The following is a 16575-nucleotide window of genomic DNA, read 5'->3' as shown; positions in this document are numbered from 1 at the left end:
AGAATTTGAAAATGTTTGTGAATATTGATGTATGCTCATTTTATGTACCAAGTCTCTTAAAGAAGTGTTCATGGTGGTATCGGTTCAAGTAGGAAGTAACTGATAACGTATTCTAGTGTGAGTTTTCTTTGGTGTGTTAGAATGAGTTTTGGATCATAGTATTTTTATTCAATACCAAGGTACTTTTTTGGCTTAGTGGGAAATAAGTGCTGAGGTAGCATTTTCACCTTGACTTACATGAAAGTCTTTTTGTTTTCAAGGTGGGAGCAAAGAAAGGATCCTCATGGTAGAACCTATTATGTTGATCACAACACACGAACTACAACATGGGAAAGACCACAGCCCTTACCTCCTGGGTAATGTAGACTTTTTTGATTTAAGCATGATAAAGGTACTATTTTTTTATTTGTTTGGCTTTTATAAGCAGCTCATTGAAACTGTATTTATACATCATATATTAAGAAATTCTAGCTTTTGATTAATTTAGAATATATTGATTGTAGCTATTGTTATAGAAATGTTGGTACTGTGCATGTCACTTGTTCTGAGCACTTGTTCAAATACAGCTACTAAATGATTTTGTTGTTCCTTTAAAACTTATGCATTAAGTAATGCACATTTGATCACCTTTATTTAGGTGGCACCACTAGGTGTAGTGCCCTGGTTCCAAACCTTGTATTTCCAGGCAAAGGGTTTTTGGTGAAACCTGCTAACATTGCTTGTGGTCACAGGAATTTACAAAGTTAAAAATGAGGTTACAGAGAGCTGAGCATGCTGTTGAAGTCTATGTTTGCTCAGTGTGGTTGTCCTTCTACCAATAAAGTTGGGGTGTACTTTAGAAATTAAAATCATGCCTGTGACTCCAGTACTTCATTCAAGTACTGTCTCCGAATTTAGCATAAAGAGAAAATCAGTTATGTAATATTACTGAAAAATTTAGCTGTTAACATTTGTGTTTCTTGAAAGCTGGGAAAGAAGAGTTGATGATCGTGGGAGAGTTTACTATGTGGACCACAACACCAGAACAACAACGTGGCAGCGACCAACAATGGAATCAGTCAGGAACTTTGAGCAATGGCAATCTCAACGGAATCAACTGCAGGGAGCTATGCAGCAATTTAACCAACGATACCTCTATTCGGTAACTTTTACATAAAATTTAGAATAAGTAGAGGTATAGGTATACTTTTTGTTCTTTAACTTTTTCTAAAGTGATTTTATAACTATTCAACCATATGTGTTATGAGACATTTGGCATCAGTAATTCAGATTCTGTTTCTGCTGAAAAATGTTAACAAAAATCATCCTTAAAGGCAAAAGTCTGTTCCCTAACTTGAGCTTTGTGTACTGCGTGATACTTAAGACTTTTAATGACAGTAGTGAGAGGTAAAACTAAAGCAGTCCCTTAACTGAAAAGAAACATAAAAGCTGAGTCATGGGCATTTTGAACATTAAATGACCTTCAAAATTGTTTTAGTGATTAGGAGTCATTCATTAGTACAGGTGGCAATTCTTATACTTTGAGCTCATTTTGACGCTTACGCACTTGGTTTAGCTCTGGAATTTCCTGCATGTTTTTTTTGTTTCTCTCAGATAGTTGCTCACTTACTTCTGCCTGAAGAAAATATCATGAGTAGCTTCAGAGAAGGTATTTCTTGAGACACATTTTTCCATCTGTGACTGGATAAATAGGATGGTTGCTTTTTCATAGGAATGATGGTGCCTGCATGTCAGCGTCACTCTAAAGAGTCCATTTTAAGTATTGTACTTAGTGTCTTAAAAAAAGATCCAATCTCAGAGACTTTAAGTGATATGTAGCAGGTGTTTTAAAAGAAGAAGTCACTGAAGTACAAGTCTGAAACAGCTTCATTGGACCTAACTTTGCTCTGAATTTGACGGACTTTATTCAGGTACCCTTCTGAAGTAAAGGAGGCTGCAGTATTCTTACATTTAACAGTTCTCAGCCTCTCGTTATCTAATTAGACATTATATCTCATCACTAGCAATAGCAGAAACATGCATCAATAATTTCTTAACTCCTGAAGCTGTTTATGAAAGTCAGTTTATCTTATGCAATTAGAGAAAGATAGAATGGCTGAGATGGGAAGGGACCGCTGGAGGTCATCTGGTCCATCCGCCCCTGCCACCTAGAGCCAGTTGCCCAGGACTGTGTCCGGGTGACTTTTAAGTATCTCCAAGGAGGGAGACTCCACAGGCTCCCTGGGGGTAACCTGTGCCAGTGCTCCGTCACCCTCACAGCAGAAAAGTGTTTCCTGATGTTCAGGGGGAACCTCCTATGTTTCTGTGTGTGCCCATTGCCTCTTCTCCTGTCACTGGACACCACTGAAAAGAGCCTGGGTCCATCCTTTTTGCACCCTCCCTTCAGGTCTTTGTACACATTGGTAACTTTTAATGCAAATCCAAGAATCACAGCTGAAACATATCAAGCCAGGAACTCTCTCTGAGCAACTTTATGTACTTATGTACTACTTTGATCAGTTGCTTAAACATCTAAGAAAACTCTCACTTTTCCTGATCTGAAGATCTATTTTGTTTTGAGCTAGATTTATTCTCTCAGGGAACATTTTTTTTTTTTTTAAATTAAATTATATTCCTTTCTTCATTTAATGATAACTTACTGGAAACCACAGACTCATTTCTTAAAATGTACCATCTAACCTTAGAATCATTAATTAGGATTTGTTTGTGAGACAGAATATACTTGAAGGAAGAGAAAAGATAACTGTTCGCATCTCTTTAGAATTCTGTTTTCTAAGGAGTGTATCACTTACATAATAAGAACTCGGTTGTTTGGTTTTTGGTTTTTTTTTGTTTTTTTTTTTTTTACTTTAGTGCTGCTGTATACTTGTAGAATTGTTAAGGTCAAACTACAGCTAACTTTTCTTCCTCTAGTAACATACCAGGACTCTGCCTATATAGCAGTTTATAAATGAGATTGTAACTTTTTCTTTGGGAAAAAGTGAATGAATACTTTTAATGAGTAAGAGAATTTTTTAATTACCTTGAATGGTCAAAGCTAAACTAGTGAAGGAAGAAAAGTAGATAGGATATAATTATTTTAGTTGCTTTTATTTTTACCTGGGTTAATATACTGTACTCCTTTTGGTATTGAACCTGTCTCACCCCATGCTACTGCCTAGTGTTCTGTTAAGTATACATTAGCCAGCAGTCACACACAAATCCTTGGACCCATTAAGAAGATCGGAAATCTCTGAGTCATGCCACCATTCAGTTCTTTAGCAGACAGCATTTTCTGTTGTACGCTATTCTTTTTATACTCACCACAGAGAAGTCTTTGGTTACAGGGTCATTGTGACTATAGTTTCCAAAAGCAGAAAAGACTAACTGCATTTGCTGCTGAGATAATGGTAATTCTCTGTTCACATCTAGTAACTGGTGGCTGGAACAAAGGGGGAGCTTGATTCTGAGTGTAACTATTGCATTTTCTTCTCATCCTTGATTTGTTTCTTTTTCACAGGAAATATATTATAGCTTTTTTTTGCCTGAATTTGCTGTTGTAAGCTCTTAAGTGGATTTGAGATTTTTGGATTGCAAATGCTATATAAAGCAGTATTAGTAGCAAGGTGATCCTGAAGATACTCTTTGGAAAATGTAGATTGGTTCCCATATATCAAAATTCCATTCTGCACAAAAAAAAAAAAAGAATTTTAGTGTCCAGAAAATCAGAGCATGGATGCTGCAGTCTGGGGAATTTCTGCCTTTTACATTTTATTTTTTCCATGCTTTTTATTCTTGAGAGCTACCAGGGGACTTCTGCAAGGTTACAGTATATTATGAGCTTAGCATGGTTTTACATAATAATTTAATCCGGTTTTTTACTTTTAACCTTATTGTATGTTGGTATAATTTTAACCATCCTCATATTTTAATGAATTCAGCTGCATTTGCAAAGAGTGACAAAGTCTAAAAATAGCCAAACATCTAGGGAAGACATTGAGGAAGCAAAAAACCCTATGTTGGCAGTAATCACTGTGCTTGGAAATGTTTATTATGGTAAAGCATGTTCTTAAGCAAGAACATTGTGCTTATCTGCTTATACATGCTTCCGCAAAACTTCTATGAACTGTACCTCTTTTAGACCACTGGCTGTAGGAAGCAAAAGGGAGGGTGCATTGAGTTGGAAACAGTGGAGGCAAGTGCGCAAATCGTATCTTATTATCATATAATCTATGTTTCTTCACAAAAACAGATTAAAAATGGCATGATTTTTTTCAGAATGGATAGTCTTCGGAACTAGTGGTAATCTTAAAACACATTAAGGAAAAAAATATGAATAATATTTGGCCTAACTTCTTTTTAAATAGGCTTCGATGTTGTCAGCAGAAAATGATCCACTTGGGCCTTTACCACCAGGTTGGGGTAAGTTAATTAGCTGTTGATTTCAGGAAGTGACAGTTACAGAAATTTGGAATGCAATTGTTGTATAGTGGGTTTTTTTCTTTTTTTTCCTTAGAAAGGAGAGTGGATTCGAACGATAGGGTGTATTTTGTAAATCATAACACAAAGACAACACAGTGGGAAGACCCTCGAACTCAAGGGTAGGTGTGTGTATTGACTGTGCAGATAAAAAGATCTTGCTTAATTCTTATATGTCATGATATGGGGGTGAAAAATACTGTCTGCAATTTCTTCTGCAGCTTACAAAATGAGGACCCTCTTCCAGAGGGCTGGGAAATCAGGTATACCAGAGAAGGTGTCAGATACTTTGTTGACCATAATACAAGAACCACCACCTTCAATGATCCTCGTACTGGGAAATCTTCTGTGTAAGTGAGAAATTAAATATATTTTTTTAAACATTTTAACTTGTTATAGTTTAATAATGTAGTCTTCTCATACTGGAAAATAATCTATACTTTTAGCTGGAATTGAGCACTGAATTGTGAACAAATTGTTGTCCTGTAAATTTAATGTATTTGAAAGCTTTAATTGTCAGTTTATCTATGACACGCTTTGCCATACTGCTCTAAGGTTCAGTGTTTTTTATACACTTTTCAAATACCAAGATAGTAATTGTTTTATAAATAAAGAGGGGAAGTGAGGTAAACTTGAATATTGGACTAATGGTAACTAATAGTTAAACTTTTAAAGAAACAGCAAATGATTGTAATGAGTATTGCTTATACTTATACACCCCCTAGCAACATTAATGTCTAAACAAAGTAGTTCTAAATACTTTCAAAAAAATTTTACATGAAAATCTTTTAAAAAATAGTTTAGTCAGAAGTATTTACCCAACCTATGGTGGCTGTCTTAATGTCTTTTATGTAGGGTAAGGTTTACTTCTGATGAGTTGTTGATGGCCTTTCATTCAAAGAGTATTGTAGTAGAAATTCCTTCATAGTTCCACAAGCAGCTGAATTTATGAAGCCTAATTTAGCAGTCTTTCTCTCAGTGAAGACAATAAATTAGATGTCTGTCCTTTAGCTGGCTTGTAAATTTTACAAGATTGATAGGGATTTGAAATCCTCTAATCTCTACCTTTCTCTCAAATTTGATAAAATGACTAGCATCTTAAAAAAAAAAAAACCAAAGGGTAGGGGGCATGGAAGGAAGACTGACTGACCAAACCATCAACTGCATTTTGTTTCTTATGGTAACAATTTTTGTGTAGTTTTGATATCTACATGTTGTTGTTTAGCATTGAAAGTACTGTTTGATGTCTGTATGGTTAATGTATCTCAAATATATTTCCTTACAGAAATAAAGGGCCACAGATTGCTTATGAGCGTAGCTTTAGGTGGAAACTTGCCCATTTCCGTTACTTGTGTCAGGTAATGATTAAGTAACTACTTTTTGAAACTATTTGAATTTACATTTATATGTGCTGCCTTTTAACGTTACTGCCTTATGATTACAGTCCAATGCACTGCCAAGTCATGTGAAAATCAATGTATCCAGACAGACTTTGTTTGAAGATTCCTTCCAGCAAGTAAGACTGCAAAGATTGTTGTGTTTGTTTATCAAGACAAAGCATAAGAACAAAAATGGTTGTAGCCAGTTCAGACTAATGGTCCTTCAGGCACAGTAATTTTCCTCTGGTATTAGCCAAAGGGGGATTCTTAGGGAAGACTGTAAAAACAGAAGTAATGTATATAATACTTGTACCAAATGATCTTTCAGCTCTCAACCATTTACAATTGAAATGCTTCTTGAGCTTGATGTGGTTTCTGGGTATTTTGTTAATCCTCAAGGGACTCCTCTTCTGTGAGCTTGTCTCTGCTCCTCTTGTGAACTTTTTGCGTCTACAGTGTTCTGTGGTAAAGAGTTCCATAGCTTAACCACATCGCATACTGTTATCAACCACGTTGGATTTGCTTTTCTGATACTTCTGTGTGGTTATATACATTACAAAATGTTGTTTTCTCCAGCTAAAAGTGGCGTCCTCCTTTGTCCTTCAGAAGTTAAATCTGTGTAATTGAAGCTTACAGTTCTTGAGCTCTCGAGTCTGCAGCCAGTGTACATTCCTTCCTTCTTTTTCTGTGACAATGAAAATTCTTGCTCCTGTCACCACATCAAAACTTCTTGGGAGGGATTCTCTATAAGTAAAAAGTATATTATTAATGAAAGTATATTACACTTACTTTGAATTAGAGTGAATTACTGTTTAAAGTGATTTGCCTAAACCCAGAAATCTGTAATATATGAGATGAAATGCCTTTTTGCTTATTTTCCTTTAATGATAGTGAATGCCTCAGGAAGAGTATCAGAACAGGGTAACCATATAGTGATACTTTCCAGATACGCTTTCCCACTTGCTAGCAGTCTGCTGCTCAAGGATTTTAAGTCTGAATTGGTATTTTTGTGTGCAGTTCACTGATTGCATGTTCCATGAGATGGTCTAATTGCTTGTCAAATCTGTGTAGACATTTGACATATATGGCATTTCTGTATCAATTAAATAAAATCTGAATAAGAATTGACAACAAGAATTGTATTGACAATGCATAATTTATAATTTATTACAATTTTTGGTTTTTTTTATAGATTATGGCATTAAAACCCTATGATTTGAGGAGAAGATTATATGTTATATTCAGAGGAGAAGAAGGATTGGATTATGGTGGCTTGGCAAGGTAAAAGAAAATTTGTTCAAAATAGTTTTTATTTTTTTTTAATAGCACTCTAACCTTGATTTCTAATGTTATGCTCTTGGCAAAGAAGCTGATTGCTTTTGTAGTCTGACCCTGGTTACCTTTTTAGTTCCCCTTAATGTATTAAGGAGGTGGAACTAGCAGCACTGGCTATTGTTGTGGGTTATAACCTTCCATTAGTAAAACTGTGGCCTCAGATGTTGAGTTCTTTGACAAAGATTGAAATTTTTTAATGCCAGTTAATTGTTCTAGACTGAGTTATTTCAGAAACTTTCTATCACTTTCCTGGAAGTGGGGGCTGTGGTAGAATAAGGTGTTTTGCTTACTTGGAAAAAAACAAGTGAACACCAGATTGGGGCTAATATAACAGAAAGGACATAAACAAGAGGAGAGCAGTGCAGGCATGAAGTAACAGCAGATGAACAGACTGTGTAGGCTGTGCAGGAATGTGAAACATCTAGACTACAAGTTTTTCTAGAATCTGAAGTGGAACTCAGAGGGAAAATCTGGTAACAGGAGAACCGTAGACAAAGTTTGTTTCATCTGTTGACCGTATAGAAGACATCCAATCATGGGCAGTAACTGACTATTGCTGCCCGTGATTTGACTGAAATGCTACTATTAGGATGAAAATTTCAGTACTACTGCAGATCCAGGAAATTAGAAGTAGTCATAGGTGGCAGAATTTTTCTTGTTGGTTGGTTGTTTTTTTTTTTTTAATGTAAAGGTGTTCTGTTTTGGTTTTGTTCTGGTTTTATGTAGCTTACTGTGTTAAAATGAAATTCAGTGAAAATGTGTAGTATTTCTCAGTAAGGAAGCTTGCCTCTGAAGGTTGAGCTGCTTTGGATATGTGAGTAGTTATGCTTCTGAATTACAGTATCGGATAGGCTTTTTATGGGGTGACCTCGGGAGGAATCCAATTTTTGCTTTGCCTGGGTTTCATTTGGTTGGTGTCCCTATCATGATGGCCCTAGGCATAGGCTGGGAACCAGGAATGGTCAACTAATGTGTTCCAGAGAAACAAAGTATTCCCAAGAAGTGATGTTACAGTAATTTAACTGAAGAGTGTAAGTCACAGAAAGTAGCAGAATAAATAAATAAATAAATAATATATAAGTAGCATAATTTCATAGTTTTAGGAATAAGCCTTACCCAAGGTTTTGTATGTGAAATTGAGAAGCAGCAAGGATCTCATTGTAACTTGAGCTGAGAATTCTTAAGTGACACTGAGTAAATAAATGTTCATGTACTGACTTGCTAATATAATATTGCATTAACACAAATATAGAAAGCTGATGCACTTGATTTATCACCTGTCTTTCATCAGGCTAAACTCAGTGTTCCCTCCAGATTTTTACCTTGTGTTTAGCAGGACCAATCTGACACTATGTCCTGTGGCTAGTTTTAGCTGTTGATGTGAAAAATTCATTGCTTTTGCAAACTTCTTGCTGATGACTGATTTCTTTGATTTCTCCCTTGTTACCTGACATTGACCTAATCTAAGTGCCTGTTAAATTTGATGCTTCTATGCAGTTAATATAATTGTCTCAGTATAAAACTTGCATAGAATGCTGTACAACAATCTCATGCTTATTAAAAAATAAACTGTCAGGGTTATCATATCCTGGCTGCCTTTCTCTGTTTGCGCTTTCTACTTGGCCTTTGGGTTGGAAGCGTACTGGAGTGAATCATGATCCATGACTTGAATTTCATAGAAATGTTACGAGAAACATGCCAGCAAACCTCTAATTTCTATTCCCTGATCTCAGGTAAATATAGGGATAGAAAAGATGACTCTGAAATGTGACAGCTGAAAGGCAGCCAGGATGGAATTCAGCCCCTGCAGTTGTTATAGGATAGACTTTTACCTTTTTTTTTTTTTTTTTGTGGCTTTCCCCTAAGCCTGGTTGTTCAGTTCCAAGCATTTAGGGCCTGATACAAAAACTTTTGAGTATATATGACTGCTTCTGAGGTCTCTGATTATATACAAATACTATAAAGCAACAAATATTCTAAAAATCAGCTATCCTAACACTGAAATACCAGATTCTAGTATTATTTGAGGTCATCTGAGTTGGAACCTATGGAAGTGGTGAATAACATGTATTAGTTAAACCTCAACAAATAGATATTTTCACATTGTCGTGTCCTGTGGGCTTAACTGATGCCTGGTAATTCGTTAAACCACAGTAATTCAGTGTGTGTTCTGCTGTCAGATTGGGAAAGCAAATAAGATGTGCTGTGGTTTGTTTTTTTTTCTTTTGTTTTACCTAGGTTGTTTATAATAAGAACTGCCCATGGAATAATCTGTAATTTTTTTGACTAAAGATTTGAATTGTATGCAGTAAAGCAGGCATGAGAAGGATAAATACTGTGTACTGGTTGAGGCAAGGACTCTGTAGGCAAAAATCTTACTAATACGCAGCTAAAACCTGTGCTATGAGATTGTGTTCGAGGTGACAATCTTAACAATCATTTCTAAACTTTGGAAACCATGACTTTCTAACATTTTCGTTTTTAATAATGGATTTTTTTATATTTAAGAAGTATATAATGCCATATTTTATTCTGTGATTTTAATACAACACTGTTTATATTATTTTTCTAAGTTTGCGTATATTTTGACCATTTTGCTAGTTACCTAAGGGGAATGGTGATAAACATCTGTATTTGATGGTTTTTATGTGTATACATGTTTTTTTTCCTTAGAGAATGGTTTTTCTTGCTTTCCCATGAAGTACTGAACCCTATGTACTGCCTATTTGAATATGCTGGCAAGAGCAACTATTGCCTGCAGATAAATCCAGCATCAACAATCAATCCTGACCATCTTTCATATTTCTGTTTCATTGGGCGCTTTATTGCCATGGTAGGTTAGATTTTTAAGGTTTTATTATTTGCTGTAGCTATACATTTATTCCTGAACAGTATTTGTTTTTACAGTTATTAAAGGTTATATTAATCTCTTAGAAATGGAAGATTAAGGCATGTAAGGTTATTGAGCCAAAGTATTCCCTGAGAGTTAAGTATCTTACTCAAGTTTCCTGGGATAGTGATGAAAGATAATATGACATTCAATATAATATTTTTATCAATTGGATGTGTGTACTTCATGCAAACTGCTGTTTGATTGAGTGTCTGAATACTGATGCTCTGAAAAATGTGACTAGCATTTTCAGAAAAAGGTTCCTCAGTTAGACTTGTATTTGACTGTATTTGAAAAAAATGAGTTAGAAATGTTTTGCGGAGTACACTGAGCCTTAATTTAAATGTACGTACCTGCATACAAAGGTCAGATACTGAGGACAGCAGAAGCTGGCAGGGAGCTGATTCTCTGCCATCGGGTTTCTCTTAGACTAAAAGCTGATGAGGCATGTTGTATCATTTCTTCTTCTGGTATCACTGAGTCAGTTTTCTATAGTAGACTCTGTCACATTTCTTTCCTTCCATGTAGTGATACGGTCATCTTTCCACAAAATCATCATGATGTCTACAGATAGCCCTCAGCAACATCCCTGAACATGGTGAATACTGAATCCAAAAAGAGTAGATAAAAATGCATTTTCAGATTGTAGGGACTGATGTCTTCTCCTGTTGTTCAGGCTTTTTGTCTGAAATTAGACTAAATGCAAGCAAAGTGTAACATAAATGGAAGAATGCTTTCGACTTAAAATAGGTTAGGTTTGGGGGCTTTCTTGGTTTTGCTCTTCTTATAGATGCTTCTTGAGAAACAAGTTTCTTCGGTTTTGATGATAACATCTCTGATTTCAAGGATTTTACAGCCAAATTCCTCTTTTCTATGCTGTCATGAAAATTTGTTTCATTGGGTTAACACTTTTAATAGGCTGCCAATGTTTTTCTTTCTTTTAGAACCCTCAGCAAGCTATAATGCCATTTAGCAGGAAGACGTGATAAGGTCAATTAGGTGCTGGAGCCAAATTCTGTTTCTTTTAGTCGGTGATTTTTGATCTTGTGCATAAGACAAATCCATAATTGAAATACTAACTTTAGGAAAACTACTTCATAAAAGTACAGATCATAGAAGAGAACTTCAAGTATTTAATGTAATTAAAAGAGAGACTTTTCTTTCCAGAAATATTTTTGTATTTTTATTTTAAATTCTCTTTAAGGATGGGGGGGAGAGAGACCTGTATAATGGTTCCTAATGTGGTCACTTGTAAGGTTTGAATATATTCATGGTTTATAATGGATGGTACTTTCTGCAGCACTTCCTGGGATACCCTCTAGTGGCTTAAAATAGCTCAGGTAATAATATAAGTGGGAATCATTTTAAGGAGTCTAGATAGGCTTTTTAAGTGCAGTTATAGTTTCTGACCTCACAGTTCTAAAATAGTTGTGGCTTCTTTTTGTTTTAAGTACTGAAATAACCACAGATGTTTTTGTCTGAAATGGGGTTAAACATAAAGAATACACATCTTACTCTGTAACAAAAAGCTGTTAAATGAGGTTGGCTGAGGCAACTTTTATATTTTGCTGATTATCATAGACATTAAATGAGATGATGTAAGATACTTTGGCAAAAAGCAGGAAATTGTATGGCTCAATGTTGCACTTGACATTTAATTTTTTCTATTTCTATCAGCTTGCTTTCCCATGAGAAGTATAGACTAGTTTAAAAATAAATAAATAAGGGCCTATAAGAGAATCTCTTTAAGCTCTCCTAAAGCAGAAGAAAATGCATACTGAAGTAGGCCTTAGGGGGGAAATTAGAAGTTGGGAAACAAGATAGAGCCTTGCCTTTTTCTAGAGGAAATGGGCCATTACATTGGCTCTTCTGCTCATAGAATTTCAGCTATAAGGAAAGACAAGCAATGAATGCCATACTGGCCTATGTTTAGGATTATTTTTTAAAGAGGTATTTTAGTGAAGAAAGTTTCCCTGATAAGGATGAGGGGAAAAAAAATGTTTTCATAGTTATAGCTGTGCTCTGTGAGTTCTCAGATGCGCTGAGTCAGTATAGAGGTTAACACTCGTGTGTGTGTGTAATGCTATGGTTCAGTAGTAGAAATTAGCTTACACCCTTGGTGCGTGTGTGGTGGGACAAGTGTGACCATGTTAGGTTTTTTTTTTTTTCAATTTCATTTTTGCAGTAGAAGGGAGAATCTCATTCCTCAGTTCCGTTACTTATAAAGGATGTGATTCCTAAAGCTCTTTCCAAAGCAGTCTGTGATTGCATTTTTAAATTGTTTTTTATGAGCTGCAGTAGCATTGTGTAAAGGATGATTTTGCAGGATGTATGTATACAGTAAAAGATGGCAGCAGTACTCAAGTAGGATGAAATACTGTGATCAAGTATGATCAAATAACACATGGTGCATATACCTATCCACTTAATAAAGAGGAAACTTAGTAATTTTCTCTTTTCATAGACTTCATCCTTTTATGAGAAGCTTTTTTTTTTAATCAAATAATTTCTAAATTGTAATGATAACATATGCTTGGATAAATTTTGTTGATTAATCATTTTTTTTCCTTCCCATTTAATGTAATGTTTTGTTCTTTTTAAATACCAAGCTGCTACTGCTACTTGGTGCTTTTTATTATTTGAAGGAGAAAGGAAAAAAAAGAATTCAAGTCCAGAAATTCTTCAATAATTCAGTAGTTCCATAAACACTAAACAGACTTTTTTCTGTTCAACAGGCATTGTTTCATGGGAAATTTATTGACACTGGTTTCTCTCTGCCTTTCTACAAACGAATGCTGAGCAAAAAACTTACTATTAAGGACCTAGAATCTATTGATACAGAATTTTACAACTCCCTAATCTGGATAAGGTTTGTAGATTTATTTTTTTGTGTGTGATGTTTTATGGATTTTTTTGTTTATATAGAATGCATACACTTTTCTTTTTTCCTTTTCATTCAGGGATAATAACATCGAAGAGTGTAACTTGGAAATGTACTTTTGTGTGGATATGGAACTCTTGGGAAAAGTAACCTCACATGAGCTGAAATCAGGAGGTTCAAATATCTTGGTAACTGAGGAGAACAAAGAAGAATATATTGGGTAGGAAGGTGTAGAAGTTGAAAAAAATGTTCCATATTTCTTCTGTTGCTCTAGTCTTGCTCATATCCTGCTTACAGTATATGATTTTCTTTTTCTTTTTGTTTTTCTATTACTATGTAATTATTGGGACTATTATTGAAATGGTATCTTGGTACACTTAATCTCTTGGTACATTTTGATCTCTCCTATTCCTCTCTTTGCTCTCCCCCAAACTAAATTAGTTTTCAAACTAAAGCAAATTTTGCCATAACAAAATCATAATGCCCAAGTAGCATTATTTTTATGAAAAGGCTGCTGAATTTTCATTAGTGAAAGGTTAATAATAATAATTTTTTTTTAAACTGAAATGGTAATTAAGTACATCTTACTACTTTTACTGTTGTCTGAGTTTCGAAATTTGTGATAATATTAATATAGTCTAAGGAATCATACAGTGTAAGAAAGTAAAATTGGAGGAAGCATTACCTCATGGGAACACACACAGAGTCATACATGTTTGAACTTATTCATGTTGAGTTCAAATTAATGTTTAATTTATGGTTTTTTTCATCCCAGGCTAATGGCTGAGTGGCGATTTTCTCGGGGAGTTAGAGAACAAACCAAAGCTTTTCTTGATGGTTTTAATGAAGTTGTTCCTCTACAGTGGCTACACTATTTTGATGAAAAGGAGCTGGAGGTGAGGTTTTCTGTTCAACATTTTTTTACCTTTTGCAAAGGTAATACATATGGGATAATTAAATGGATAGGTCAGCTTGTATCTCTCATCTGTGGCATGCTGCATTTGATAGCTTCTGGAACATGGAGAATTTAACAGGAGCAGTAAGGGTAAATTATGGTGAAAGCCAGTATCTATTGAATTGGTGTTTTGTGGTCTTCAGCAGATGGGAATTTTAGATTCCATCCTCAGTATTAAAATATGTTTTGCAAGTTTCTATGAAAGGATCAGAGTATGAGATCACAGAGGGATCTATTAGTCATAGAAAACTTTTTCCTCTGTGGTAGATGGGTAGCATTACCTTGTTACAGATGGCACAGAAGTTGATTCTGGTGTATAGTGATCCCTTAGTTTCACAGGCATAGTCTAGGGATAGGTTCTAAGGTTATTACACTTAAGAACAGAAAGTTGGATGAACTGGCAAGGTTTGAAACGGAATTTTGCAGATCCTCAATATGTAACCCAAGGGTTGGTAACAGGAATTGCTTGCATGCATCATGTTTACTTGATCAATCGGCCTGACCTATGAGCAGGGACAAAAGGCTCTGTAGTGCTATGTTTATTTATTTCTGTGAGACCTGCCAAGGTTCCCTGTATATAACGAGCAGTGTTCTGAAAGCTTCTTAAGTTAAATGGGAGTTTTTCCTAAGAAAGGACTTTGATCTATCTTATTTACTGTTCAGTTTTCTAGGCTTTGCGTTTGGCACTTTCAGCGTTCATTGCCTCTTGTAATGAGTACGCAGACATATACTTTGCAGTGTGTTTTATCTTTACTAGTAGTAGCAGTAATAATAATCATCATCTTGGAATATGAGGCAAGGTTTTAAAGGGAGAGGTAATATCCTCTTCAATAGAAAATTTCCTTTTATGGGAAAGGTAGTATCTTTTATTATTGAATTACTAGTTGGAAGAAACTAAGTTTCTCATATGCAGGCTTTTAAACCACTTAAATACATAAACAGCTTTGGAGGAGTTCTGTAAACTTGGGATAAAAGAAAATCTAACTGTGGAGTAAAATGAAAAAATAACCAGTCCTTTTTTGGGAGCAAGAACTTCTATTTTTGTTACTGTGTCTCATACAAGATAAAAAATTAACTCTTAATTCACGTGTATAGACGTGTATGTTGTCAGGTAATCATTCTCTTTTCTAGGTTATGCTCTGTGGTATGCAAGAAGTTGATTTAGCAGACTGGCAGAGAAACACAGTCTATCGTCATTATACAAGGAATAGCAAGCAGATTATATGGTTCTGGCAGGTATGTTGATCAGTAAAATTTCTGACTTCTTTAGATTTGTTTGTAACACAAATGACGTGGAGTAGAGGGATGCCATCTGAATGAAGGTTCTCACTGCTTCCTTTCTTTTTTGTTTTCAAGAGAATGAAAGGAGGATTACTGGTTCTTAGGGAGCATACTTGAGTGTGGGAAGTGGCAGATAGATACCCGCATTACATTTGGATGGCTGGGTCATGAATACTTTTTCTATATCTGGTCCTTCTTATTGATTATACAGTGATAGAGTTTTTTGTATTCTTAGCAGTGATCTACCTTCTAAATGTTCTTATATGTAGTACATCTGCAGTGCCACATATTATTTATGACGGTTGTCATATTAACTGTGCCAGTCAAGCACTGACTGATTATAACTCACATTTTAATGAAGTTGGCTAAGAATTATTTTCAGAAAGAAACCTCCTACAGGCTCCCAGTTTCTGTGAATTTCCGTAAAGAGAAGTCATAGCTAGGCAGTTCCTGTGTTGTAGAGATGCTTTTGACAAAGTTCCTGTAAGAAAACGATGCAAATCAAGTATTTTCTAGCTTATTTGTATTGTCAGAATAACGTAAGGTCTGATGATATGGTCTCTTTTTAAGAAGCTTGGTACTGAAAGAATCTTATCCAGAAGTTCAAGTAACTTGGATATGATTTCAGCATTTATAGAACGAAAATATTAATTTTGTTATCCAGGTTTTTCTGAGTCAAAATTGTAGTTGTATCAATGCCCCCCCCCTTACTGAGATGTTCTCCATCTCCGCTCTCTCTTCTTCCTTTTCCCTTACCCAGTGAATTTCCTTACAAAGTGATGCAGCTGCTATGGATGGTGTTTTCTGTCACTGAGGCTGCCAAATGCCAGGAATACTTCAGTCTTGACCAGAGCTTGTGGCTAGGCTATGGCTGTGTTTAATCAAAATGGTGATAGTCTTCATCAAGCATTGGCTTGATTTATGTTTTAGTGTAGGATAAAGATTACTATTTGCTGTTCCCAGCCTTCACATTGTAACAGTCAACAGTGCATATAATTTGAAATCACTGTCTTCTCCCTTGACCCAATTTTGCCGAAATCAGGAAAGGTAAACTGTTGTCAAGGTGGTGTCTTTTTAAATGGAATTAGATGACTTTCACAATCTCGTGGGGTTTTTGTTTTTCTCCAGCTATGTTAAAGATTTTTATTAAGTAATTTGAATTTCTGTGCCTAGTTTGTAAAAGAAACAGACAACGAGGTTCGCATGCGACTTCTGCAGTTTGTCACTGGCACTTGCAGATTACCACTGGGTGGATTTGCTGAACTTATGGGTAAGTAAAAGGTCACCAAAACTTTTATACTGGTAACTGTTCCATTTGCAAATGCACCATGCTGCAAGTGTACAGACAGAAGGAATTTCATGTACATCCACTTGGATCTAGAAGGGCTTTTTATGT

General features: G+C 35.4%; 1 protein-coding gene and 1 long non-coding RNA gene across 4 annotated transcripts in view; one reads left to right on the top strand and one right to left on the bottom strand.

Annotated features, from left to right (window-relative positions):
* Positions 1 to 16575, top strand: part of WWP1 (WW domain containing E3 ubiquitin protein ligase 1) — a 67269-nt gene that overhangs the window by 48349 nt on the left and 2345 nt on the right. For all 3 annotated transcript variants that reach the window (XM_074816347.1, XM_074816359.1, XM_074816337.1), the window contains exons 9-22: positions 261 to 356; positions 967 to 1141; positions 4347 to 4401; positions 4496 to 4580; positions 4680 to 4808; positions 5744 to 5816; positions 5903 to 5974; positions 7030 to 7118; positions 9846 to 10005; positions 12798 to 12931; positions 13023 to 13163; positions 13719 to 13839; positions 15030 to 15134; positions 16353 to 16449. In XM_074816347.1, the coding sequence (XP_074672448.1) occupies positions 261 to 356; positions 967 to 1141; positions 4347 to 4401; positions 4496 to 4580; positions 4680 to 4808; positions 5744 to 5816; positions 5903 to 5974; positions 7030 to 7118; positions 9846 to 10005; positions 12798 to 12931; positions 13023 to 13163; positions 13719 to 13839; positions 15030 to 15134; positions 16353 to 16449 (1532 nt within the window). The remainder of the gene's footprint in view (positions 1 to 260; positions 357 to 966; positions 1142 to 4346; positions 4402 to 4495; positions 4581 to 4679; positions 4809 to 5743; positions 5817 to 5902; positions 5975 to 7029; positions 7119 to 9845; positions 10006 to 12797; positions 12932 to 13022; positions 13164 to 13718; positions 13840 to 15029; positions 15135 to 16352; positions 16450 to 16575) is intronic.
* On the bottom strand, positions 5936 to 11102 carry LOC141919911 (uncharacterized). The gene is made up of 2 exons (XR_012622168.1): positions 10416 to 11102; positions 5936 to 6581 (listed from the first exon to the last, which is right to left on the bottom strand). It is a non-coding gene; the product is annotated as an uncharacterized LOC141919911 (long non-coding RNA).

Source organism: Strix aluco, chromosome 1, assembly GCF_031877795.1.
Source record: "Strix aluco isolate bStrAlu1 chromosome 1, bStrAlu1.hap1, whole genome shotgun sequence".
Classification (NCBI taxonomy): Eukaryota; Metazoa; Chordata; class Aves; order Strigiformes; family Strigidae; genus Strix; species Strix aluco.
The sequence above is the reverse complement of the archived record's forward strand: the minus strand, read 5'-3'. Positions and strand labels throughout refer to the sequence as shown.